This window comes from Mus caroli, unplaced genomic scaffold (assembly GCF_978045245.1).
Source record: "Mus caroli unplaced genomic scaffold, Mus_caroli_1 scaffold_16, whole genome shotgun sequence".
Classification (NCBI taxonomy): domain Eukaryota; kingdom Metazoa; phylum Chordata; class Mammalia; order Rodentia; family Muridae; genus Mus; species Mus caroli.
Window position 1 is genome coordinate 76,585,583 of NW_028227271.1, and position 26,409 is coordinate 76,611,991.

At 47.5% G+C, this 26,409-nt stretch overlaps 1 protein-coding gene across 3 annotated transcripts in view; it reads left to right on the plus strand.

The window, feature by feature from the left end:
• Window positions 1-26,409, plus strand: part of Trio (trio Rho guanine nucleotide exchange factor) — a 286,800-nt gene that overhangs the window by 163,032 nt on the left and 97,359 nt on the right. For all 3 annotated transcript variants that reach the window (XM_029469546.2, XM_029469548.2, XM_021182742.3), the window contains exons 12-26: window positions 2,983-3,152; window positions 4,125-4,299; window positions 7,259-7,454; window positions 8,116-8,282; window positions 10,193-10,312; window positions 11,771-11,962; window positions 12,377-12,526; window positions 14,314-14,428; window positions 17,413-17,528; window positions 20,307-20,429; window positions 23,868-24,062; window positions 24,159-24,274; window positions 24,940-25,006; window positions 25,626-25,735; window positions 26,298-26,367. In XM_029469546.2, coding sequence (XP_029325406.1) covers window positions 2,983-3,152; window positions 4,125-4,299; window positions 7,259-7,454; window positions 8,116-8,282; window positions 10,193-10,312; window positions 11,771-11,962; window positions 12,377-12,526; window positions 14,314-14,428; window positions 17,413-17,528; window positions 20,307-20,429; window positions 23,868-24,062; window positions 24,159-24,274; window positions 24,940-25,006; window positions 25,626-25,735; window positions 26,298-26,367 — 2,082 coding nt within the window. The remainder of the gene's footprint in view (window positions 1-2,982; window positions 3,153-4,124; window positions 4,300-7,258; window positions 7,455-8,115; window positions 8,283-10,192; window positions 10,313-11,770; window positions 11,963-12,376; window positions 12,527-14,313; window positions 14,429-17,412; window positions 17,529-20,306; window positions 20,430-23,867; window positions 24,063-24,158; window positions 24,275-24,939; window positions 25,007-25,625; window positions 25,736-26,297; window positions 26,368-26,409) is intronic.

Here is a 26,409-nt window from a genome sequence, read left to right on the forward strand (position 1 = left end):
GTGTGTGTGTGTGTGTGTGTGTATGTGAGAGAGAGAGAGAGAGAGAGAGAGAGAGAGAGAGAGAGAGAGAGAGCGAGAGAGCTCTCTGCCGTGTGGAAGGACAAAACTTGACCCCTAAATATTCCTGGCACTTCCCCTAGAATTCAGAGGAAGTGATTTCTATAGAATCCAACAGATTCCCCTTACACCCTTTCCTCGACCTATAGCATCTTACGCTATTTTAGGGTAAGAGGGCTTAAATGTTAAGTCTGCCAGACTAAGCGACTAGTTTAGGATAATTGAGGAGCCTAGATACGTTTTGGAAGGTACTCATAAAAGATGTAAAACTTTATGAATTGTCTTATCATGAGATTTTCTTAAAAGAAAGGCAGCAATAGTGACTGATTGATTTATCCTCTTTTTATATATAATCTCACCAACTCTTTTAGGCAGCCTTAACCTGGCATTCACATTAGCCCATGACCTGTAGGTGAAACTGAGTGATAGACCAGGTAAGGAAAGGCCAGCACTCTGCCCAGCAAGGTCTCATCTGGTTTGACCTCAGGCAGGCTGTCATAGACATAGACGACCACAGTCACATGTGGCAGAAACATTAGCTCCTCTGTCCCTGTGCTGTGGCCTGCACACACACCTGTGTGCTGCACCTCAGGGCCAGCCCAGAGGCTGTGTTTGATTAGGTCTTTATCAATGCATAAAGATTGTCTAAGTGCTTTGTAACTTACTTTCAGTAGCACTTGGCCAGACTAGAGGAATGTGGCAGAGGCTCCCTCCCTCATAAGCACCCCACTCCCTCCTCATTTCACAGTAGGCCTCTAGAGTCCAGCTACAGTGAAGGTCAGGGGAGAGCTGTCAACACCTCCCCAGACCAGACCAGGTGCCCCGGCCGGGATCAACACCTGTGTGCAGGAGGAATGCTGAGCAAGGTAAAGGAGCAGGCGTGGCAGCATGATGGGCTGTTCCATTCATTTGTGCAGCAGCCTTGCTGGGACTGCTTAAGCAAAGCACATGAGCTGAAGCAGGAGACTGCTGAGATTTTAGGAGACGTGAAATCAATGATTCTTTTTTCCATTGCTTTTGAACAGAATCAGTACAGATGCAAAGAGACACATTGTTAATAAGTACCTATCTTGGGAGGGCAGAGGGCTCTGATAGTGCCATGATCAAGTGTTTCTGTCATTGCAACCCAGTGGGTGAGCTCTGTGTATGGTTAGCCAACCACCCTCGCAGCACCACTGGTCTGGTGGAAGGCAGCTGTTAGCTTAGGAAAGTCCACTGACTTGGTCACCACAGCAGGCTAAATGCTTGGACTCATCAGTAGAACAGTGCAGTCCACTTTGCTAAGGGGTTGGTTACTGCTTGGAGCAGCTTTTGCTTTCTGTTTCTTTGAGAAGACTCCTGTCTATTGCGTTAAGTTGAATCCATCCTGTGTTAATTACTGAGTGCTTAGCTTGTGGCGCACACCTGTCTGCACAGATGCTCCACTGCATCTTCCTTCACTTGTTGTCTTGGTAACTCCTCCATGAGCATGGAGATTCCTTAGATCCCGTCCTACCAAGCTGCATCATAGAGAATTTAGCTGATGTGTGTGGCCCACAGAGCTAAGCTTTGCTAGAGTTTCTCCAGCCTTACTCCACCTTAAGGCAGTACTCCTACTAAACAGTACCACGGTGGTACTACTGTGCGCTGGAGTGCTAATGTGTGAGTCAGGTGGTACCACTGTGGTACTGCTGTCCAGCTCCACTCTGGTGCGATTGCAACCCCCATAGAGCTCTGTACAGTGATATCTAGAATAACAGCTCAGTACAACCTATGGCAGCTAAGTGTGGTTTCCATCTGGAGTCTCAGAGCCAGCTGGCAGATCTTCAGGATCGTGACACTCTTGTCCTTTTTATCATTTGTAAGTGCAGCCACTGTGCTGGCAAGCAGGGAGTGAATGCAGAAACAAACGGAAAGCACAGGTGAGACCCTTACTGGCAGTAAACCTCCGAGGATGGCGTAGGGCCTCAGGAGGGGTCCTTTCCCCTTGATCTACAGGATGAGTCAAGCAGTCTTTATTTAAGACTGTATAAGTAAAGTTCTCGTTGTATGAAACTTGACAGTGTACACAAAGACAGACAGTGCAGGAACAGTTAACAGATATTTAATATCTTTAGTAAAATTAACCTGTAGCACCATGGGTAACTTGGCTGAGAAATAAAAACTTTATCAGCACTTTCTTGTTTAAAATGGCCTACCAGATTCAAAACATCTATTGTAACAGGAAGAACATATTTTATATATGTGGTACTTGCCATCCAATGAGCAGGCACAGAGTTGATGTTTTAAGCTCTTCTGTTTTGGAAAATATAGACATAGAATTCAGTTTCCAAATCCTAGATGGGAGGAGCCAAGGCCCACTGTGATCACACTGTCTTCCCATAGTAGGATGAACACGCTGCGTGACAGGCAGCTGGTCCTGGGTACGGTCATCTCCATCACACAGCTGTGGTGGACAATAGTTTAACCTGGTGTTCTGTGCTCTGCTTCGAGGGACCTGAAGCACCAGTGTCTGCCTGGTGGTTTAATAGTGAAGTGTCGTACCTCTGCTGACCAAAGCAGGAGTCAGGTCTCCGAGCAAGCGCCTCTGTGCTCGCTGACGGATGTTCTGTTGTCCGAGTGACTCGGTGTTTCCACGGCGCTCACTGAGCCTCTGCAGAAGGGCAGCGCGCCTTCTCTTCCCTTTCCTTTTTCTCCCCGGTGACAGCCTCTTCCGCTGCACTGCTGGCTTATTTTTGCCCCACACTGCAGTGGCATGTTGCGCTCTCTCTGCATGTGTCCCACTAGTTGCTGGACTCTCTCTCCTTTTCCCTCCCCCTTCTTCCTTCCTTCCTTTCTTCCTTCCCTCTCCCGGGGAGCAGCCCGCCACCATCCTCTTCCCCATGTGAGTGGCCTGGTGTCTGCAGCCCTCACTCACTGTGCCCTCTGCCGTCCGTCTGTCCGCAGCTCTGGACATGGCTGGAGGAGTTGCAGAAGGAGCTGCTGGACGACGTGTACGCCGAGTCAGTGGAGGCCGTGCAGGACCTCATCAAGCGATTCGGCCAGCAGCAGCAGACCACCCTGCAGGTGACTGTGAACGTGATCAAGGAAGGAGAAGATCTCATTCAGCAGCTGAGGTGGGCCTCAACCCCCCTCCATGCCGCCCCCACCCCCACTCGGCCCCTTGCAGATCCAGCGCTGCACAGCAGGTTCCTGCCTTTATCAGTCCTTGAACAAATAGTTCCAGTGTCCTCTCCAGAAGGCCAGGGAGAGTTTTCTCCTCATCCCCACTCCCAGCCCCCTTAGTTTTTCAGCTGCGTAATTGTCTTAACACTAACAACTGTGGGAATTTAACTCTGTTAGCATCACTTCAGCATCACCGTACTAAGACTTCCTTATAAAGGATGAGGTTGACTCTCTTCTAAGATCACCTCCTCTGGTCCCCTCAACCTGCCTGGAGGTGACATCCTTCAGTGTTACTCTGGGCAGGAGGCGGGGCCAGCTTGCCTTTGTTTCCTTTGGAGGCAGATTTGAAAATTCCTTTTATTGAGTCATGGGAACGGGGGCAGGGGGACGGACAGACACACACTTAAGGGTAGTCCCCTGCTCCGAACTCAAACATCAGCTGAAGAAGAGTCACTGACTCAGTAGCGTTACGTGATTTTTTTTTCCCCTTCCCTAAGAGAGGGAGACATTACTTAGTCAGGGTTTCATTGATTGCATTATAAGTTAACCTCCCAGGGAGGAGGAGGTGGAGGAGGAGGAGGAGAAGGACCACTGTAGTGACTGGGCACCAGCTGTTCTCTCTATTAAGGTGGTTTTCTGTGATAGTTGATTTCTGTGAGAGAGCCATGCAGAGCTCAGCCAGGAGGAACACAGCCGTGGCTCTGCAGCCTCAGGCATGGTGGGACAAGCCGCCCAGAGGAAGGGGCTGGCGGTGTTTTGCTAGAGGACAGCGTCTTCCCTTTTCTGAGACAAAGTCCAGCTTCCTGCCAGCCTTCTTCCCCTGAAGATTTGCTTTGCCGGATCTGGTGTCTAACAATGTGAGACTTTCTTATTCAATTCCTGTTTGTCTCATTGAAGTCCTGTCTCCTTCTTCACCCGTGCAGGGACTCTGCCATCTCCAGTAACAAAACCCCACACAACAGCTCCATCAACCACATCGAGACGGTGCTGCAGCAGCTGGACGAGGCTCAGTCCCAGATGGAGGAGCTCTTCCAGGAGCGCAAAATCAAGCTGGAGCTCTTTCTACAGCTGCGCATCTTCGAGCGGGATGCCATCGATGTAAGTGGCCAGCCCCTGCCCTGGAGCCCTGTCCCTGGATGCCTTCCTGTGTCCTCCACTCCTGAGCCTCTACCTAGCAAGGAGAGGGGTGAGACACAAGGAAGAACAGGCAGTTCCTTGGCCATTGGGGAGGCCCAGTGGTCAGCTCTGCACTCTGGGTGGGAGACTGCAGGGGGCCAGGGAGAAGACCAGGAGGACAGTGCAGGCAGCAAGGACAGAGAGTGTATGGAGGACCAGGGGCAAGCGAAGCTCTTGGGCAAAAGGAAGCCGCAGGTAACAAGACAGAAGGGCGTGAGGCCAAGGTGCAGGGATGAAGAAGAGGCCTCCCTGATGAGGAGTCGGCCATCGCCATCCCCAGGGGCAGATCAGCCCTGCTTGAGCAGTGCAGGGTGGCACTGCACTCTCCTCTTGTAGAGAGAGAACAGCCTGTAAGGTGGGAGCGAGCCTCTTCCTCCCCTCACAAGTCCCTCCATCTTCTGTTTTCTCTCTGAATAAAGGGACTGATTGCAGCCCTTGTATTTTAAGGAATAGAGATCGACCCCCATGAATATGCCCTCTGATTTTTCTATAATTTCTACCAAAAGTGTACTTTTATATTTGATGCGTACAGAGAAGAAAGACATACGCTTCTTTCATCTTCATTCTGCAAAGGGGGAGGTGGCTGTGTGCTCTGCAGAGAAAGATCTTTCCTGCTTGATGTCATGGAGCAGACTCAGTCTGAACGAGACTAATCTGTCAGACACTGCGAGAAGAACTTCCTAAAACTTTAAAGCTTGCATGAGGCTCGTGTTCTGGTGCCTGGCTATTTACACACCCAGCAGTCAGGATTGCCACATGAGTCTTCTTCACTCAGGACCTCTGGACTGCCAAGGTCTAGCCTGTGACTGTAGAAGTCTGTCATAGCATCTCTGGGCCACTCGGGTCTAGCCTGTGACTTGAGGGGTCTGTCTCACTCAGCATCTCTGAACCTCTCAGGTCTAGCCTGTGACTGCAGGTATTTAGCAGTGCGTTATCGTGGGACTCGCTCGCTGCCTCTCCTGAGTTAGAGCTCACCCACAGTACCTGTGGGGTACACAGCCTGGCCAGGCCCTGAGGTGCCACCAGAGGCTTGGAGACTGGTACAGAGGAGACAAGGGCCCAACAGACTGTCCTGGGTCCTCTTAGCTCTAGGAAGGTCCTTTGTGAGCTGATCCTGCCTGCACATCAGCCTCACCTTGCTTGGTGGCTATGGAGACGGCAGAGTCCTCCAGCAGGCACTTCCAGCTAGCTGCTTGTCCAGACTCCAGCTCTGTTATCCATAAAAGAAACTTCTCTCTACACCTCTTATTGTTGTTATCCTTAGTTAACAAGAAGCGCATCAGTCCTCCATACTGGCAGAGGTTGTCAGCCCCCTTCAGTGCTCTCCAAGGCTTGACCTCCAGGTCCCTGTTGAGACACATAGATGACAAGCTAGAGTCTCCACAGTGGGGACCCATTGACGACTGCAAACAGAACAGGCCCGGTTGTTTTTTTTTTTTTTTTTTTTTTTTTTCTGGTTTCAAGTGATACATTGTTCTGAAACTTAGGTGTCTGTTGAATATCTTCAGTTACAAGACAGAGCAAACAGGACATTTGTTGAAGATTCCCCAGAATATTTTCATAGTTGAAAAAAGTTTTTATTTTATTTATCTTGATGCTAATTAGTTGTAATTTAATCTTAATCAAAACCTGACCAGGAAACATGTTCCTGGGCTGTGGATATGGCTAGAACACTTGCAAGGATGTACAAAGCTCTAAGCTTGATCTTAAGAACCCCCAAAATATCATCTTTTTCTCATTTATTTCATGACTGATCTGTTAACATTATTTAATAGTATCGATTTATGAAGAAGTGCAACTTAGGCATGTATATACACATAGCATGCAAATCCCATTAATAAAAGAGTAAACTGGGAAGATCCATCCTGTAGGCGTTCTGAAACCCCGTCTTCTCCCTGGACTCTGCAATCATTGTCCCGTGCTCAGACTTTCATGCTTACTCCATTCGTTCACAATGGAGTGCACAAGTGAGGACCCTCAGGAAAGGCTAGCCCCCCGAAGTAGACAGTATGTGTATTCTTTCTCAAGGAGCTCTTCTTTTCTGCATTTTGTGACTTAAAATAATGTTATCCAAGTCTTCAAAGCTATACAAAAGCAGAGAGTGGCATGATGAAGCTTCCATATGGAAGTCCTCCAAATTAGCCGGACCGTGTTTCTTTGCTGGTTTCCTTCATTAAATGCTGGCCCAGCATATTTCAGAGACTGCCTGTCCATCATTCCTCTTCTAAAGATGTCTGCACTGTAAGGTCATTTCATACTCATTCAGAGCACCAAACACCTCCCCTAGCACGAACAGCATGTGTTCAGGGTTACACATCGGCCTGCGTTAGGAGACATAGGGGCAGTTCCTGCATTTGGTGGCCAATCTCTTAGGGTGGGTTCAACTCCATGAACAGCATGTGTTCAGGGTTACACATGGCCTGCGTTAGGAGACATAGGGGCAGTTCCTGCATTTGGTGGCCAGTCTCTTAGGGTGGGTCCAACTCTTCCTCCTCTACCCTCTAACTACGTGCGTTCCATGGCTTCTGACTGGCATGGCTCACTTGTCAAAGAAGCCGAGTCTCACACAATACATTTTCTCCCTTGACTCTTGGTTACCCTTTTCCTCTGGTATTTCCTAGAAACAGAACTCAGATGGAAAACCGGCCTTGGCCAGGTTCTGGTTTGGTGTAGGGATGGTGGTTCTTCACAGCGCCACTCATGAGCAGCCATATCCTGCTGTCCCACATCTGTAGGAGTGTTCAAGTGTTGGCCTCCTCCTGGCCTGGCCTCTGCACGATGGTTCGCCAGGCCCATGATGGTTGGCTGTCCGTTGACTCACGGTGAGGTATGGCCGAGTGTGTTTAAGTCCTGGTCTTGCATAGATGCTTTCCTCTCTCAGATCATCTCCGACCTTGAGTCGTGGAATGATGAGCTTTCCCAGCAAATGAATGACTTCGACACGGAGGACCTGACCATTGCAGAGCAGCGCCTACAGCACCATGCAGACAAAGCCCTGACCATGAATAACTTGACTTTCGATGTCATCCACCAAGGACAGGATCTTCTGCAGTACGTCAATGAGGTCCAGGCCTCTGGTAAGAAAGGCCCTCCACCCTGTGACGGCATGGCCTTGTTGTGTCACCATGGGACTAGGACTATTAAGTGCCACAGCTTCTACTAATGAGCCATTACCTGCCAACATGGGTTCTTTCAAAGGAAGGGCTTTTCACTTTATTTCACACAGTACAATCATGCTTAACTTTATCCTCAGGACACTTATCCTTAAATTCTTTTGAGAATTGTTTTAAGTAATAAGAACCTTGGAAAATTGTTATGTTTGTGAGTGAAGTATAAAAACTTGTGAAAGTGTTTGTTTAGTTTCAGTGTCCAGCAGATGTCGCTGTTAACCCCAATATTAAATGTATCCAGTGATTCCCCAGCAACATCCTGCTTGCATTAGCCGCTTTACAGGGAGTAGATTAAATGTTTCCTGAAGGCTGAGCCACTCGCTCATTTGTAAAAGCTGCTACCCTGTCACTAAGTCCCAGAGGGTCAGCTCAGCTGTGCACCCTTTCACACCCTGGTGCGCTGGATATAGAAACATCTCTGCTGGCCTGGGTCTCCCTGAACTGGGCTGCTAGTGCAGGTGGCCTCCTGTGGGCACATTTTTCACCAGCCACACTGGGTAGTGCATTGGGCAAGAGACGCTGACTGATCGGTGTGAGTTGAATACTGGTCGTCTACTACTGTTCACAGGTGTGGAGCTGCTTTGTGACAGAGATGTGGACATGGCCACTCGGGTTCAGGATCTCCTGGAGTTTCTTCATGAGAAGCAGCAGGAGTTGGATTTGGCAGCTGAGCAGCATCGGAAACACTTGGAGCAGTGTGTGCAGTTGCGCCACCTGCAGGCGGAAGTGAAGCAGGTGTGTGACACTGAGGAATGATGGGAATTCTTGACAGGTTGGCCTCAGGGAGAATTTACATGTCCTGCTGTGTAAGGTTGTTCTTGCTCTTGGACAGCATCTCATGGTAGAAATGGAGCCCACCCCTCCCTGGATGGCCAGCTGGAGTGGAAGAGCTGCCCGCTCAGCAGCCGCAGCTCTTGAGCGTGTCGTCCCTGCCTATCCTTTCCTACTTGGTGGTCCCTTGCTTAAAGCATATTGCTTCCTAGGCTAAGGAAATGCATGATTTTCTCCCTAAATGTTTATTAATCTGGACATAGCTGCAGACTGCAAGTCTAGGCTTTTCTTGAGTTAGCTGCATACTATATAGAATGTCACATTTAGGGCGAAGCTGAGACAGAAATGGATTCAATACCACTAGAGTCATATATAGATATCACACTGTGTCCCGTGGTGGGGATAAAGGAGTGTTCCCAGATGGAGGGTCTAGATGGAGGAGTGAGGCTGTTAGATTCTGTCCATTGCACAGAAAGCCAGCCCTGGCCTTGTTGAAGGACGTGCCAGGATCCTCAGCCACAGCCACAGCCAGCAGACACAGGCTGTGTTCACAGAAGAGCACATGCTCCTGGCACCACAGGTGATGGGGGGGCAGGGCGGGCTGCCATTCTCTTGTGTAGCGTTAGTGTCACTAGTATTGTACATTTAAAGGAGACACAGCATTGTAACCTGTGAGTGTTTCTTCTTCTCTCAAGAAAAACCACTTATTTAAGGACTGATGTAGTTATACACCTTACAAGCTGTCTTTGCTTAGACTGTGAAGGTGGCTTTCAGAAGCCGTTCTACCTCTGTAATGAGTCAGCCGCGGTGTTTACTCACCCCATGGCCCTATGACACACCAGGCTGAGATTGTGGGTGGTGTCCCACAACCTCCCGCTGGAGCCAGCCCCAGCCTGTGATTACCATTGCTGAGATGAAACACCATGACCGAAAGCAGCTTGAGGAGGGAAGAGCTTGTTTCACTCACAGTTCCATACAACAGCTCGTCATGAAAAGCAGTGAGGGCAGGAATTCGGCAGTACAGGAACATAGAAGCAGAAGCCAGTGAGAGGCCGTGGAGGGATGCTGCTCACTGGCTTGCTCCCCAGGGCTACCTTCCCAGCAGTGGTCCCACCCACAGAGGGCTGGGCCTTCCCCATCATCATTGATTAAGACTGTCCTCCAGGCTTGCCTACACCCCTGTAGTGTGTACACTTGAGTCCCATGGTTTGGCCTCTGAGCATTGTGGAGCAATCTATTTCACACCTGGGCTATAGTGTCATTTAACACTGATCGTACTTGGAAAGTCAGTGAAACAAACGAGTTGCTCTGACTAAGCAGTTTACTATGGGTTAGGTGAGAGTCTGAACAGGAAGTAGCAGGACTTCCCTCGAGTGTCAGGTTTGCTTTATAACATGGAACAGTCTTGGTCTGTGTTCTCATAGCCCATTCCCTCCACCATCTTTAAAAAAAAAAAAAAAAAGACCTTCTGTGCCCTTGTGGCAGTGTCTGTGGTGAGAGCCCTGTGGGGATTGTAGGCTATGTTGGTAAGATTGTAAGGAAGTCAGGGCTGTCTCCTTACCAGGATCTCTAGGCCAGCTTTCCTCAACCTTCCTAATCTCTTTAATAGAGTTCCCCATGTTGTGCTGATTCCCCAACCATAAAATTATTTCTATTGCTAGTTTTGTTACTATTATGAATCATAATGTAAATATCTGTTTTTCCCCTCCGTGGTTAAGTTTACCCCATGTAAAAGGGTCATTTGACCCCAAAGGGGTGGCAACCCACAAGTTGAGAACCACTGTGTACTGCTTTGCAGACCCACCCCCATCCCAGGTACCTTGCAGGGCGCTAGAAGGACCACTGCTTAGAGCTGCCTTCTGCCCCGTTTTCAGGTGCTGGGCTGGATCCGAAATGGAGAGTCCATGCTAAACGCTGGGCTCATCACGGCCAGCTCGCTGCAGGAAGCGGAGCAGCTGCAGCGAGAACACGAGCAGTTCCAGCACGCGATTGAGGTAAGGTGGTGTCTGCAGGTGGAGTTTATGGCCTGGAGACCAGCCTGATAAACTTGGCTTGGCAGTACACCTCCCACTGGAGCCAGCCACAGCCCGAGCAGGAGAGAATGACAGTGCTTGTCAGCCTGTCAGCTAGTCATTGACTGTGGGCAAAGCAAACAGCCCACAACTGCAGAGCATTGAGGACCGCCTTGCAGCAAGTGTCCCAGGGATCAGAGCCCCCTTCTGTCCCCTGGAACAGCCCTAGCAGGATACATGGCCTTGGATCAGAAGTGTCTTGAATCAGGGAGCTCAGATCAGAGCCTGAGCTGAGTGAGTTGTTTTACTATCTCGCTGGTGTTAGGGTGTGAAGGCCCCCAGACTCTGCACAGATACAAATAATACTTACAACTACACTCTTCATGCTACTTGCTTAGAGGCAACAGGATTCACTTTGATAGGCTGAGGGTCAGGACTGCACCGGATAGTGGCCAAAAGCCTTGGCTGCCCCAGCAGCTCACCCTCTCTGTTAGTGGTGCCATAAGTGCTTTAGAATGGGTTTCTTTGTGTGTGGGTAATAGTTGTGATGAGTGACCTCAAAGTAGAGGCAGGGTCTCAAAAGGGGGTTTGGAGAATAGAAACCAAGGTGTTAGCTGGAGAAAAAGCCACAGAAGTCAGGACTAATTTACTCCTAAGGTCAGTGTATTGTCACCTGTTCCAGCCCGAGGTGGCCTCTTCCTGAGGCTGCAAGTCCAGGCAGTGTGGCAGACCTGATCAGCTGCTGTGCCAAGAGGCAATTGGTAATTAAGGTCAAGTGTCAGTCACTTGGGAATCTGTGCCATCTGAAGTGCCAGGGTCTCTTCTCTCTGAGGCGCTGGTGCTGCTCTTAGCAGTGCCTTGTGTTCTCCATCTTAACTGGAGAGTCCCTGGCATCGGGGCTCACCATGTTTTCTGCTTTGTGTGTGGCATGGGACAGTCTCAATCTTTTCTTTATTTCTCTCCTTCTTTTCTTTAAAAGAAAAATCACTAGTTCTTCAAAAACACTTTTCACTGGACTCCAGAGCTCCAGTTGAAAATGGAAATCAAAAGCATCCGCTATGACCCCCTTTTTTCCACTTGTTGTTTTGCCTGCAGTGGCTGTCATAAGAAAGCCAGCGGGGATAATAAACTTGGCACACTTCAACAGAGCTTTAGAATACCTACTGCTAAGAGTTGTTCCTGTTGCCTCTCAGCTGGAAACCCCCAGAGCGGAGTGCCTTTCTGGGAAGTCTTAGTGGTTTTCATCCTTCATTAGATAAATAAGCATCGGCCTGGCTGGGGCGAGACTAGACCTGCTTTACTGAGGTGCCCACCGTATTTGCAAAGCCTCCTAGTGAGCAGTAGCTAGAGTTGGTTCTGTTAGCCAAGGAGAGCGGCCAAGTTCTGCCACCAGTGAGTGCCATTGTGCTGAATGAGCTTTCCCGCCTTCCCCGTGTCCAGAAAACGCACCAGAGCGCGCTGCAGGTACAGCAGAAGGCCGAGGCCATGCTGCAGGCCAACCACTATGACATGGACATGATCCGGGACTGTGCAGAGAAGGTCGCCTCGCACTGGCAGCAGCTCATGCTGAAGATGGAAGACCGCCTCAAGCTTGTCAATGCCTCTGTCGCCTTCTACAAGACTTCTGAGCAGGTCGGGAGAGGCCCTGTCCCTAGGCTTCTAGTGAGCGCTCTAGGATTACTTTAGGGACAGCTCTACCACCATTGACATAGCCGTCAGGAGCAACTCTCTCAGGTCCGGGTTAAGCAGGAAAGGCAGCCTGCTACCTTAGCTGTCACAGAATAGCAGGCTGACAAGTAGCTGAGAAGACACAGTTTCCTTTCCTCACGATGGAAAACACTAGGCAACGGGGGTTCCTATTCTGGCTTTGTTCCTATTCTGAAATCCCTCTCTGTCTTGAACCAGATGAAGCCTAGTCAGCCTTGAGTGGTTTTGGTCTTTTCCCCACCTTTGCCGTCCCCAGAGCACAGATGACACTGCTCCCAGCTGTGCTGGGGTGATGGCAACAGTGGGGTGATTTCTGAGCCTGGGACTTTATTCCCTCAGGTCTGCAGTGTCCTGGAAAGTCTGGAGCAGGAGTACAAGAGAGAAGAGGACTGGTGTGGCGGGGCCGACAAGCTGGGCCCCAATTCTGAGACTGACCACGTCACCCCCATGATTAGCAAGCACCTCGAACAAAAGGAAGCCTTCCTGAAGGTACCGGGCTGGTTCTGTTGATGTCACACTGAGTGACTGTTGAGGGCCACAGGGTCTCCTGACTGATTTAGAAGTGATTGTCGTAGGTTGCTGGTACATACATAGATGTGTAGTCTGTGCTTTGGGAGAGGCCCCAAACATACATGGCCCTGGCTCTTGCCTTGCGTGGAAAGTGATGGGGTGATAACATCAAGGACTGGCTGATCCTACTCACACTGTCTTACTAGTTTCACGGAGAACCAACTACAAGCCTGCGAATCAGTATTGCCTGGAAGTTACAATTCCGTGGAACAGTATTATTATAGTCTTGAGATTTCTCTGAGGCAAAGTTAATACTAACCAGAAACCCCATGAAATCTGCAGGCAGAAAGTTGATTTGGCAAAGCACTATACCATAGCCTAGTTAATCCTTGTTTGGAGATTCATCCTCTTTAGGCCTATAGACTGTGTCTCAGAAGATGCAGAAACACCCAGTAGAGAGACCCCGGCACCTGTGGCTGAGGGACGGGTCAAGAGCCTGCTCAGGAAGCAACCTGTGAGCGAGTTAGTCCTGTGCAGACAGGCTGTGTCTTCTCTCTGAGAAGATAAATGTGGGCTTTGAGGAGTGCTGTGTCATGTTTTTACGTATGTGCTGTTGGCTCACACATAAGTCACAAGAGTGCATTGAAACAGTTCAGGTGGTCAGACATGCAGAAACTCTGGACACATGCTTGCCTACACACTGCACTTTTAGGTTCTGAGCGTCACGACCAGCAGCTTGGCCATCAGAAACGTCACGTTTCTCTCACTGATTCAGCATTCTGACCCCTACCCCCACCTACTAGAGACACCATTTCCTGTGGCCTGTAATGATTCGTTCTGTGTCTAAAGGCTGTCTACTGACAGGAGTATTGTTTCGTCTGGAAAACTGAGTTGTGACTTTTCATTAGTGACCTTGTAGAGATTTTTGTTGTTAAGCAAGTTGGGATGGGACAACCATTGTAGCTTCAAGACTCTCATTGTAACTGTGTCAAATAAAACTTTGGAGACCGCTCCCAACAGGCCTTTCATTGGCTTCCTAATGCAAACTACCATTAGGGGCTTTTGTTTAGAGATTTGGTCTCTTGCTCCAGAATACACATAGTAGGAACTGATCACCATTTAGTTAATATAATTAGAAAAGAAATGTAGTTAAAATTACAAAGGAAAAGCCATTTGAGTAAGTTTATAGAAGGGGCTACCCATCTGGGCATATCAGCAGTTACCAGTCACCTGCTACTTACCCCAATAATGCACAACAGTCAACCTCCCCAGATCCTGAGGCGTCCACACTAGGAACTGAGGGATGAGTCCGGTTCCTTTATATAAAGTGTTTATGATAGTCTCATCTCTAAGGTAGATCATCTTCCAGCCTGGAAGTGTTTGCTCCTGACTGGCCTTTACAGAAATCCAAGCCCACTATCACTGGGTTGTGTGCTTCCCGTTTCCCATTAGACTGAACTCAGTGTGACTAGGAAGACAGTCACCTCCAGGCTTGGCTAAGAAGGGGCCCAACATCCTCTTTGGTCAGTGGCTGCCCTCAGTGTCCTGCCTCACAGCCTGTCCACTGAGGCTCTGTAACAATCTGACCTCACAAGAGCCAGGAATCCAATGATATTTACTCTGTTTGATTTTATCTTACAAAATTTTAGATAGGACGTAATCTCTGCATCTTATAAACAAGATGGATTTACAATGGCTGTAAAGCTACGGCCATAGCTGTATAAGGTACTCACATCACCAATGCATCGCCCTCCATTGTGTCTTAGGCTTGCACACTGGCCAGGAGGAACGCAGACGTCTTCCTAAAGTACCTGCACAGGAACAGCGTGAGCATGCCGGGGATGGTGACGCACATCAAAGCTCCGGAACAGCAAGTAAAAAGTGAGCACACAGCCCCCTCCTTCCCCGCAGCTCGCTCTGCCCCAAGTGCCCAGCTCATGCCCATGGCAGCCTCACGTGCTGTCAGCTCAGCCGCAGACTACCAAGAACTATGCAGGATGGCAATACATGGAGTTAGCTAAGTATCAAACGGAAAACATGGTGTTCAGAATGGCAACTCCTGCCGCTACTTATTGTTATATGTGCGTGAACGTATGATCAAGAATGAAAGCTACACGTAGCTATGTATGCAGAGTACTTTTAAAAGCTAAGTCAGGAAACCATGTATCAATGTTGTGGCCATAAAGCACTTTCAATGTTGTATACCTAAGACATGGGCAATTAACAAAAGCAAATTGTTACCCTGTTTTATATAACTTGAGTGTAGTATAATATATTTTATTTATTTACTTGAAAATGCATAGAGAAAGGTAGGTCTAGGGGAATTTATACCAAGGAGTACATAATAGGGTTGGTGTCTACAGAAGGTTAAATAAATGAAGCAGGGCATGTAGCCTCCTCAGCCAATTTCACAGAGCTGAGACTGAGCCTTGTAGGCAAAAATTGTAACATTGACTCTTGTATCTTGTACTAAAGGAGGCTGTGGACTGCTGGAAATATTTTGTTTCTCTTGCACTCTACTTGTGCAAGAGGGTTTATGTGGCAAGTGGTTTGCACACCTCTTAGACTGAGGACAACAAGATACAGCCATGTATGTCTTACAGGGAGGCTGCCAGTATAATCACACGGGATGCAGCCAGGAAGTCAGATCTCATGGTCTCAGCATCTCTCAGGAACTGGAGCCACCCCCGAATCCCAGAGGGCATTTAACACTGTGCTTAGGAATCGTAATTACTGTTCAGTCAGAGCCTGAACCTAGAGCAGAGAGACCTCTCTCGCATGAATAACCCACACATACAGCACTGTCTGTGTATGCAGTGTTTGTGCTAAAGTGGGAGCTTAACGCTTTGGCAGACTTAATATTTCAAAATCATTTTTACAAAATTGAAGTGAATATATTCCTGTGCTTTCAGTAACTAGAAATAAAGCCCACGGGGCCCTGCTCCTTCTCTCTTGCGCTCTTGGCTTCTGTCAGATCTGGGAGAGGGGCAGTCATTGTCTCCTTTAACATGGCCACTGAGGAGCTCATGGGCTCCAGTGTGTGGCTGCTCAGCTGACACCTAAGTGAGACACTGTAGGGCTTTCTTACAAAGCACAGAGGATTCTGGGAAGTCAGTATTTGAGAAGGACTTGGTGCTTTTAAGATTGTCTAATATAGCAAAATTATATTACAGGTGTCATTGGTTTGACATGGAATTTCTGTCTTAGGACCTCTTTTCTAAAGCTTTTTCTTAGTTTTATCAGTAAAGTTATCATGCAGTAAAAAGATTTAAAGCCACTGCCTTAGTGTTCTATTGCTGTGAAGAGAAACCACAATCACAGCAACTCTTACAAAGGAGAGCATTTCGCTGGGGCTGGCTTACAGTTTGGAGGTTTAGTTCATTATCGTCATGGCAGGAAACATGGCAGCATGCAGGTGGACATGGTTCTGGAGAAGGAGCTGAGAGTTCTGCATCTTGATACAAAGGCAGCAGGAGAGAGTGACACTGGACCTGGCTTGAGCCTCTGAAACCTCAAAGCCCATTCCAGTGACACACTTCCTCTAATAAGGTTACATGTCCTGATTTTTTTCAAATAATGCCACTCCCCCTGGACCTATGGGGGCCATTTTCACTCAGATCACCTGCACAATCCCCTTGCTATTACAGTCGTTATAGGACTTTCTGTATTCCCTATGAAAAGCACATTTCACTTTACGTAACACTCTCGGCCATCTTTGTAAGCCACTGTTTAGAGACTGGCTTTCTCCCTTTAATATATTTTAGTAACTGACTTCAGGCACCTGCGCTTCCAGGCGATTCTTCTTAGTACCCATGGTTTTGATAATTTTTATAGCACCGTTTATCCAAAAGATAAATTCAACGGTGTGCCCATTTCATTACCTAGTGCCAGGATGGCCCAGAATACAGGATCCTACCTGCCCATGCCTTGGCCTTTCTCTCCAAGCCTGAAGAGTGTCCATCTGCCAATAGAACAGCGAATGGCACACTGTTCCTTGTGTGGGGTTAAGCCTGTGTTCGTTGTATGTTTCCTGCCTAGTCTTTACTGTTCGAAATGACATTACGTCAGGACTAAGGGTGTAACTCAGCGGTAGACGGTATGTTTTACACGGATAAGGCTTTGTTTTCCCTTCTTACCGCCAAATAAGCAGAAGTCAAAAATCAGCAAACGAACCACCGTGGGGATGGAGATTTAGTTCACAGCTGCTCTCCTTGCATCCAGGAAGTGTTGTGTTCAGTGCGCAGAACCACAGAAGCCAGCCAGCCACACTGGTGCTGCCAGCACTTGGGGTCAAAGGTTACAGGCTGTCCCAGCTTTCCATGGTGTTTCAGGCCAGTCTGGAATATCTGTTTAGGAAATTGGTTCTGTGACTTACATGTCCCCAAGAGTTTTTCCTGTTTTTTTATGTGCACAATGTTTTGACAGTAGCTACCAGGTTTTTGTTTGTTTGTTTGTTTGTTTGTTTGTTTTTGCTTTAATCAGTTTTATTTCTTATATAATAAGATATTTTTGCCCTCACTGCTCCAAGGTCCTCTGCTTCTCTGATTCCCTCCATCCCTTCCTAAGGCTTTATGTTTAAAATATGCATAAACAAACAAAATAAAAATAACTACACATACAGCAGTAGGTACAAAAGAAGAAGAATCGCGCACCTAGCCCACGTTGGCTTCAGATTTAAGAGTGGGAGAATGAGGACCCTGCTTCCAGTGCTGACTGAGACCTTAGACATGAACACCATCATTTCTTGGCTCAGTCTGCTTTGCTGTGGCACCAGCACAAATGTTTAAACGAAAGCAAGTCAAGTTTTGCAGGTGTGTTAATGGAGAGCAAGTACCAACCTCCCTCCCTTTTCTCGTGTGTGTCAGATATCTTGAATGAGCTCTTCCAGCGGGAAAACAGGGTATTGCATTATTGGACCATGAGGAAAAGGCGGCTGGACCAGTGTCAGCAGTACGTGGTCTTCGAGAGGAGCGCCAAGCAGGTCGGTGCACCCTTGCTTCCCCGAACCCTCCACCTACGCTCACACCGGCTTTGCAAGGCTGGCAGGTTTTTATTATAAAAGCCATCACTAACGCTGTACCCCTATGGCAGGACCAATCACATCTTTTAATTAACTTTGTTATAACTATAACCCCTAAGCCCCGTATGGTTCCCCTGGTGCGAGTGTGCCATTTGGTTTCCTGAGCTGCCTTTACCTTGCACTTGAAGCTGCCAACTACAAGTCACCCATACAATTACTGTTTAAAAAGCCTCGCCAAGTCCTGGCTGAGTTCTTCTGAAAATACAGCAGGCGTTTTCATTTTTGTATTGTTATATTTATATATTGAAGAAAAAAGCTTTAATTTTTAGATAGATTGAGCTAAATCCAGGTAAGAAAATGTGACAGAATATCGAATAATCCAGCATGCTTACAAAGGCCTCTTGAGTTTGGCTGAGGCAGAGACAGGATGGCTCCATTTTCCTCTTCTGAAGGTGCTGCTCGGTGGAGTACTTCTGAGGAGACCGGCAGACACGGAAGATCATTTTAAAGTAAAATCTATTTGCTTATATCTGAAGTGTTAAAATTCATTTCAGCTCTCTTTGGCTTCAGTATTACCACAAGAATGCATGTATTTTCCTTCTGAGATGACAGGGAGGGGGGCTACAGAGAAGTAGGACTAATTACATTCCCCAAAAGCCTGAGTGTGACTAGGTTTGGACTGGGCATTCTGTGTACGTAGACGTACTCAGAGTTAGCCATTTTCAATGTGGCACTAAAATCACTAAGTGGATACCACTGTTCTTAGTTTCAGTACAGAGAGGTGATGGAGTCTCTGTGGCCCCGCCTCTGGGCTTGCCATTCGCCCAGCCCTTCCTGGTCCCACCTCCTAGGGCCTCCCTGTCTTATCTCCAACCTTGAGTGCAGCCTCTCAGGACTGAGTGCGCACTGGCACTGTTCTGTTCTTCTGCCTCTCCTCTTATCTCTCCCTGGATGTTTCCCAGCCCTGACCTCTATTTTTGACACCCAAATGTATAAATATCGGGTACCTCCTCAGTGCCTCTCCATTCTGGCCTCACCAGAAGCAAAACTGCATTCCTGACTCCCTGTGTCCTGCCCTCTCACCGTACTCAGTTAAGAGTGACGAGGTGTGTCTGATTCCTGCCTCTCCTTTGCTATTCGTACGTCCCGCCTTTGTCTCCTTTAGTGTAGGGGTGCTGACCTCCTGTCCCTCTCTGCCCTCTCTCTTCGTAGCAGCAGACCCTTCGCCGTTTCTACTCAGGCTCCATTCCAGCTCCTTTCTCTACAGTAGCCACGTTTGCTTCTGCAAAGAATTCCAAGCTCTGCCTGTGACACTGTGAGCTCACCTGCTCCTGGCAACCTCTGCTCAGGTCTCTTCTGACTTCTTTCCCATGGGCAGACTGAGCCAGCCCCATCACACATGTGCTGTCCCTGTGTTGCTTCTGAGCCCGCAGGTCCCAGCTCACCTTCCATCTCTCCTGGCCTCCCTCTAGCAAGGCCGCCCTCCTCCTCCTCCTCCTCCTCCTCCTCCCACCTCTGCTTCGACCTGTGACTTGCTTGTTTATTTGTCTGCCTTTGCAGACTGCAAGGAAGGGGGCAGCCTTCTAGTTCCCTGGTTCCCCAGCCGTGACAGCGGGCTGAGCTTCAGGCTGCTCTTATTTGTGAAGGCATCTGCCTTTACAGTATGTACTTGAGAGTGTTTAACAGTGGACACTGAATTGGTGGATTGATGTAACCTTCATTTCTATCAGCGTAAACATTGTTTCAGAGGCAGAGTGACCATCCGTAAGCACGAGGACAGAAGATGTGCAGCTGGTAGCTAAACTGCCTGTGACCTGAGACTCCTTTCATTTCCTTTCCTTTCCTTTCCTTTCCTTTCCTTTCCTTTCCTTTCCTTTTGTTCCTACAAAAAAATTCCACAAATGGGGCTGGGGACTAAATTGAACCCCAGAACCAACATTTAAAAGAAAAAACCCAGCTGTGGTAGTGTACACTTAAAATCACAGTCCCAAGGGGAGCAGAGACGGGCAGATCTCTAAGGCTTAGTTGCCAGGAGCAGAGCCTGCTTGCTTAGTTCCAAGCCTGAGAGGACTGTCTCAAAGAAAAGGATGGATGGACGGCTCCTGAGTGATGATAGCCTGAATTGACCTCTGACCATCACGCGCACACACACAAGCTCTGCCACAGATGCCATAATGTATCTTAAAGAAGCAGCAAAGTGGGTATTCCAATATCAACATGTTAGAACGGTGGCTTAGGATTCGAGGGCACATAGGCACGCCCATGCTTTTTAAATGCTGATTTTCCTCCCCATAGCCTATGTAGAAGCGTGCGTTTAAATTAGTCTGATTTCATTTCAGTTCTTGGCACCTGAACCTCAGGCATTGTCACTAGGTAAGCAAGGTGACGTCTTCTGGCGTCTGCCCAGTGGGGACTTGGGTCCCAGGTTCATGTAGACCTTCAGCCACTCAGTTTCAGACTGTCCTTTGTGACCTCTGTGACACTGGGTATGAGTTCTTCGACTGTGCTGTGTTAGACCTGTAGGTTCCTAGTCATAAGAAACCCTGGAACCACTGCTCATTGCTATACCAGTAGCAGGGTTATTTCCCCCTGCCAGGATGCTCCTTTCAGAAGTGTGTCTGCCCGAGGACCCACTCTTTGATGCGCATGCCGACTGTGGCTTCCATGAGCGGGGCGTCCAGAAATATCTGCTTCCCTTAAATATTTAGCCCGTGAACATTTTGCATTGCTCTCCTCTAGGCATTAGAGTGGATCCACGACAATGGGGAGTTCTACCTTTCCACACATACCTCAACAGGGTCCAGCATTCAGCACACACAGGAGCTGTTGAAAGAACACGAGGAGTTTCAGATAACTGCCAAGGTAAGTCTGCAAGGGAATGGGTTTCTGCTCTGTACATCGGCTTGGGCTATCTCAGAATGACCTCGAGCATATACTCCAGGGAAAGGGGGTGCTTGTCAGAGGCATGGCTGAGAAAGGCCGGTAACCTGGAGAAATGGCTACCATGTATGGTGCATCGGCATAGGTCGTGTGGTTCTTCCAGACGGGGTCTTTATCTGCCTCACTTTGTTTACCTGCTTGTGCTCGTCTGATCTCTGTAACAGCCTCCAGCTCTCCTGGCCTCTGCCTTTGCCCTTTGTGTTATTTCTCTTATTTTCTTTCTGAGTTATTTGTATCAAGTCTTGCTGTTTCTCGGAAACATGAGGATGTGTATTGTTCTGTATTCTGTGTCTTGCCCTTCCCTATTACCAGTTCCTGGAAAGCATCATGGCGACACCGTTCACCACTGTCCAGTCCCAGTGGTCTGTGTTTACTGCTGACAGAACTGATTCCTGCTTGTTCATGCATTTGTGATGCTAGAGGCATCCATTCCCACTTTTCTCTTGAAAAGAGAAGTGAATGCGTCTTCCAGAAGTACTATGTCTTTGCATCTGACACCAGTCATCAGAAAAGCATCATGCATCCCGGGGGCTGGTTCCAGGTCCTTCTCTCAGATGGTTTTGAATGGCTTAGAATGCGGTCACTTCTCTATGACTGCTACTCTGTTTTTTTTTTGGGGGGGGGGGGAGTTTGTTTTTAAATTAACAGTTGTTTCTGCTGGGCTATACATGCTGTAGCATCCATGTAGAGGTGGGGACCCCTTGGGGGAATTGATTCTCTTCTTTGACTGTGTGAATCCTGGGATCAAACTCAGATTTCCAGGCTTAGCAACACTTGCCTCGCTCACTGAGCCGCCTTGCTGGATTTCCAGTATTTACTTGGTTTTGTTTTTGGTGTGTGTGTGTGCGTGCACGCTCACAGACACACACACACACACACACACACACACACACACACACACTGAAATATTTTCAAAAGTATATTTTTAATAGCAAACTTGAGTTTTAAGAAGATGCTGAGAATTACTTCAGATCTGAGCCAAAAATTGACCAACCTGAATAATATATTTTTGTTAAAACAAAAATAAAAAGTAAGTGCTCCTATAAAGGAACAAGAATAATTATAAGGGAGTGGCACACCTTTAATCCCAGAACCTGAAAGGCAGAGACAAAAGGATCTCTGGGACTTTGAGGATCTATATTGTAAGTTCCAGGCCAGCAGGAATACAGAGAGACCCTGTACCCCCCCCCCCACCACCACCAATTAAAAAAAACAACAACAACAACAGCAACAACCATCTAGAACAACTATCTTGTGTGGCCCTTAACCAGGTTTGAAAGCATAAAGAGGAATTTTCAACCAATTGGAGTCACAGTAGCCACTTTGTATTGCACCTGTTTGTGATTTTGCTTCTGTAACATTTCTGGCTCCCCTTCCTGTCCTCCCTGGCCTCTCCTCCATTTCCCAGCAGCTTGTGAGTGTGCTGGGCCCTGGGAAGCCCTGGTCCAGTGCACCATGCACTGCGGCTACAGAGAGCTGTTCCCCGAGCACTGAACACTGTGGGGGTGAGGCTTAGGCAAGGTGGAGGTGACCCCTCCTAGAGATACCAGGAACATCCAGATAGCTGACTGGTCCTGCATCTAAGGTGAGGACCATGGCTTTCCCTTCTTTTGCATACTGTGCATTCAGCCATATAATTTTTATTTTGTTAGTACAGCTAGGAAATCATCACTACTGTGAGTGTTATAGTTCTATATTGTTCCTCCAATGACCCTTACATTGGGTGTTAAGGAAGTGCCTGATGTTGCATCCAGAAGTGGATCAAAGGCCAGTTTTCCACCACGGTTGTGGTCCACTACCATGCTCTTGTCTCTGTAGCCTGTTCACAGCTCTGCTGTCAAGTTGAGTGACGGACCTACCTCGTTTACCAGGGAATGCATATAGGGACTTTAACCATTATTCCTAAATGGTTCTTTCTACTGAATTTGAGTGTAGGTTTTGGAAGTATAAGACAGTAGTATGCATATTTTTACTCATATGTTTTTGTAAGATTTATGTCGGTTAGCATCTGGCCATGCTGTTTCCCAACTCTATAGGACCATTACTTTTGTTAAATATGGATTAGTTATGTCAGGAGGAAGTCAGAGGTTTGGAAAGAGTGTCCCTTGCTGTCTTAGCTGTGTGTTGTCATTGGTGTGGGCTGTCTGAGTCACGAGCTCCTTGGCTGGTGGAGATTCTACTTGCTCTGTCAGGGTGGCATGGTGTTTGCCCTTGCTTGAGCTGATCAGTGTCTCCTAAGAATTCCTGTTTCTCACAGCCTGTAGCAAAACCTTAGCTCTAGCAGGATAGTCTTTCAATTTGTTACACAAATTCAAATTAACGCCAAGAAGAATGTACACATCTTAATTACTTAGACTTAGTAAGATTACTTAGTAATCTTACCTACTAAGACTTCTTGACCCAGTCCCTTTGTCCTGTCTATATCCAGCTCCTGGTTTCATGTTGGGTGGATTTCTGTGCCATGCCAGTGACTGGGCTCTGTGTGCACACGCTCTGTGACATAGCATGTGTGTGCACAGGCTATGCATCCTTCATGGTTCTCAGCACCCAGGGAAAGCCACTAGGGAAATTCAGTTCACTGTCATTGTCTCCCAGTCCTTGATGCCCACACAGGAGGCTGATCAATCTTAATGCTTGTGTGCCCTGTAAGCTAAAACCCACTTGTGTAATAATGGCTAGAGTTAGCAAATGGAATGAGAGTAAATATCATTTACCATAATATTTTATATATTACCATAATATTTCACATTGAAATCAGTGGGGTTTTTTGTTGATATATTTTTTGGTTTTGTTGTTTGTTTTGTTGGTATCATTGCTTCGTTTAGTGGTGTGACAGTAGCCTTTTAGAAGGACTATTTGGGGTTCATATTGCATATCTCTCCTGGACACCAAAAGTATGCCAGAATTTAAATATTAGCATTATTTCAGAAACCTGGATTATTTCTAGAGTTTTCAGGTTTCATTGCTAGAAATAACCAGACTTGTAAGAAAGATCTCTTCTTGTGTGGGATGGTTTGTCTAAATGACAGAAAATCTAACTCAGTGCTAGAAGACTGATAAATTCATGCACATATGAAATAAATGTCTAAGCATGAGCAAAGTCTAAGGTCTGAGAACAAATGGTGGCTTTCTGTTTTATATCCATTTTACTGTTAGAATTTTGAAGCTCCTGGATGTATTGATGTATTTTAAAATGGCAATTATAATTAAATATTCCGAGATAGACTCTGGAAGGGAGGTGGGCTGGATGGATTTGAGGCCGTCAGTCAGAGAGATAGCGTGCCAGCTACTTGCCCCGTGCTTTGGGTTTCTGGCAGCCAGGTTCATGTGCCTCACAGTATTTTTCTGTTGTTTTTGCAGCAAACCAAAGAGAGGGTGAAGCTATTGATACAGCTGGCCGATGGCTTTTGTGAAAAAGGGCATGCCCATGCAGCAGAAATTAAAAAATGTGTGACCGCAGTGGATAAGAGGTACAGAGATTTCTCTCTGCGCATGGAGAAGTACCGGACCTCTTTGGAGAAAGCCCTGGGGATTTCTTCAGATTCCAACAAATCGGTGAATTGCTTTGTTCACACTGGACTAGTGGTGATCTGGGGCCCCATGCCGCCTGAGCTGCTCTCATTAACTGCCCCTGTTGACTCTCACCCACAGAGTAAAAGCCTGCAGTTGGACATCATCCCTGCCAGTATCCCCGGGTCAGAGGTGAAGCTTCGGGATGCTGCCCACGAGCTTAATGAAGAGAAACGGAAGTCTGCCCGCAGGAAAGAGTAAGCCAGCATTCCCTGCTACAGTGAGGGGAGCGTCAGAGCCCACAGACAGTCTGCTGCCATGATGTGCAGTCAAGTGTCTGAGACCTCAGTTGGCTTTGTCGGCTGACCTCTCTCTGTGCTGACCCCTGATCACATGGCTCACTGCCTCGTCCTGGTTTCTCTATGCTTTCCTTTCCTGGTGTACAAATTGCTTGCCATTAGTAGTAGAGGAAAGTAACAGCTCGAATGTAGGTATTTAAAGTTTGTGAGCTATCTTACTGACTGAAGATGAAAGACCTCCCAGACCTCCCAGTTCCCACTAGGTATTTTTGTTGCCCAGGAACACTTTTGGTTGTCATTCAGTGGGAACTAAAAGGGAAAAGTGTGTCTGGGATCCAGTGGGTATGGACTAAGGCACTGCTGAGCCACTTCATAGCCCACAGTAAGGCTGGGCATCCTGGATGCCAGCTGTGGGAGCCCCAGGAAATGTTTTCAAATACCTAGGAGTTAGTCGATGGCTGCTATTCTGTCAAATCTTGATTTTCCTCCCTTAAGCCATGACTGCATGTTTAATATTTCTAGGCTCCCCATTTTATTTCATAAGTCTTCCTAAAAATATATTATAATAAAGAATAATAAGCATTCAACCTAACTGAACTGAACTGCTCCCTGTTCATTTTAAGGTTTATCATGGCTGAACTAATTCAAACGGAAAAGGCTTATGTCAGAGACCTCCGTGAGTGTATGGATGTAAGTTGGTTGCTTGTTTATTGGGGCTGTATTTGAACTTGCTATTTTGTTACTTTGTGTTACTTGTTGTTGCAGTAGTGACAGTGCTGGGCTCCTGTCCCTGGTGTTCTGTGCTGTTCCAGGAGGGCTTTGGCTCACCGCACATGGCACAGCACACACAGCTCCTCGCATTCATCTGTCACATGCTGGCCCGGCTGGCATTCTCTTTGTGTAGAGAACAGCAGCTTCAGACCAGCGAGCCCAGCAGTTGTGACAGCACCTGGTACTCTCTCGGTCACACCCCGAGTTTGCTGTACCTTGTGACAGAGATTCACTCCAAATTTGAAGCTGGGATTAAACTAAAATTGTATAGTAAATGTTTGCTGTATCTTGTGACAGAGATTCACTCCAAATTTGAAGCTGGGATTAAACTAAAATAGTATAGTAAATCTCTCCAAGTGTTCACAGCAGCTAAGGTTTTTTAAAAGACACATTTTTCATGTTGACTGCAAGGGTCCACTTTTCCATACATTTCATTTCGTGTTTGTATGTAAGCTCTGAGTCTGCGTTTATAGGAACGGCTGCTTCTTGCAAGTTCAGGTTGATTTTTTTTTTAATCCCCTTGCTTCCTCCCGGCCAGACCTACCTGTGGGAAATGACCAGTGGCGTGGAGGAGATCCCGCCAGGCATTGTCAACAAAGAGCTCATCATCTTTGGGAACATGCAGGAGATCTACGAGTTCCACAACAAGTGAGTGTGCTGCCTGAGGAGTGCTCTCTGCAGATCTGCTTTCTGTGAGGACCCTGCATCACGAGGAACAATGTGCAGGGGGGCTAACGGAACTCAGGGCTTGTGTTGGAATTTAATTTCCTCTTCTACTTTTAAGATAGAGTGCAGTGTTTTAGTTCCATTTACATCACTGTGGAACAAACCAGAAGGTGTTCCTCCTGTTTCTGTTGGCCAGCCTCGCCCCATGCCCCCTCCCAACTCTCCCAGCCTGCTACTAACCACCATTTACTCTGAATTTCTGGGTTGTGACCTTTTGGTTCTGCTTATAGGTGACATCATGAACTGTTTCCCTTCCAAATATACTACTAGTCTCTTCCCTGAGGAGGCTGCTAGTGTGAAGTTCCTGTTAGAAGGGATTTGACTGCTCAAAAGTTAGAGAAAGTTTCCCAAGTCGAGAGCTGCAGCTTTTGTTAATCCTGAAAATGTCCTATAGGACACAGACGGGTTCCATTTCAGGCATATCTCACTAGTAGAATTTTCTCAGCACCTTCATGACGATCATTTGTTTCTTCTCCTCCTGAAGCATCTTCCTGAAGGAGCTGGAGAAGTACGAGCAGCTCCCAGAGGACGTGGGACACTGCTTTGTCACCTGGGTAAGGAGCCTCCACTCCTGCTCTCTCTCATGTGGGCACTGA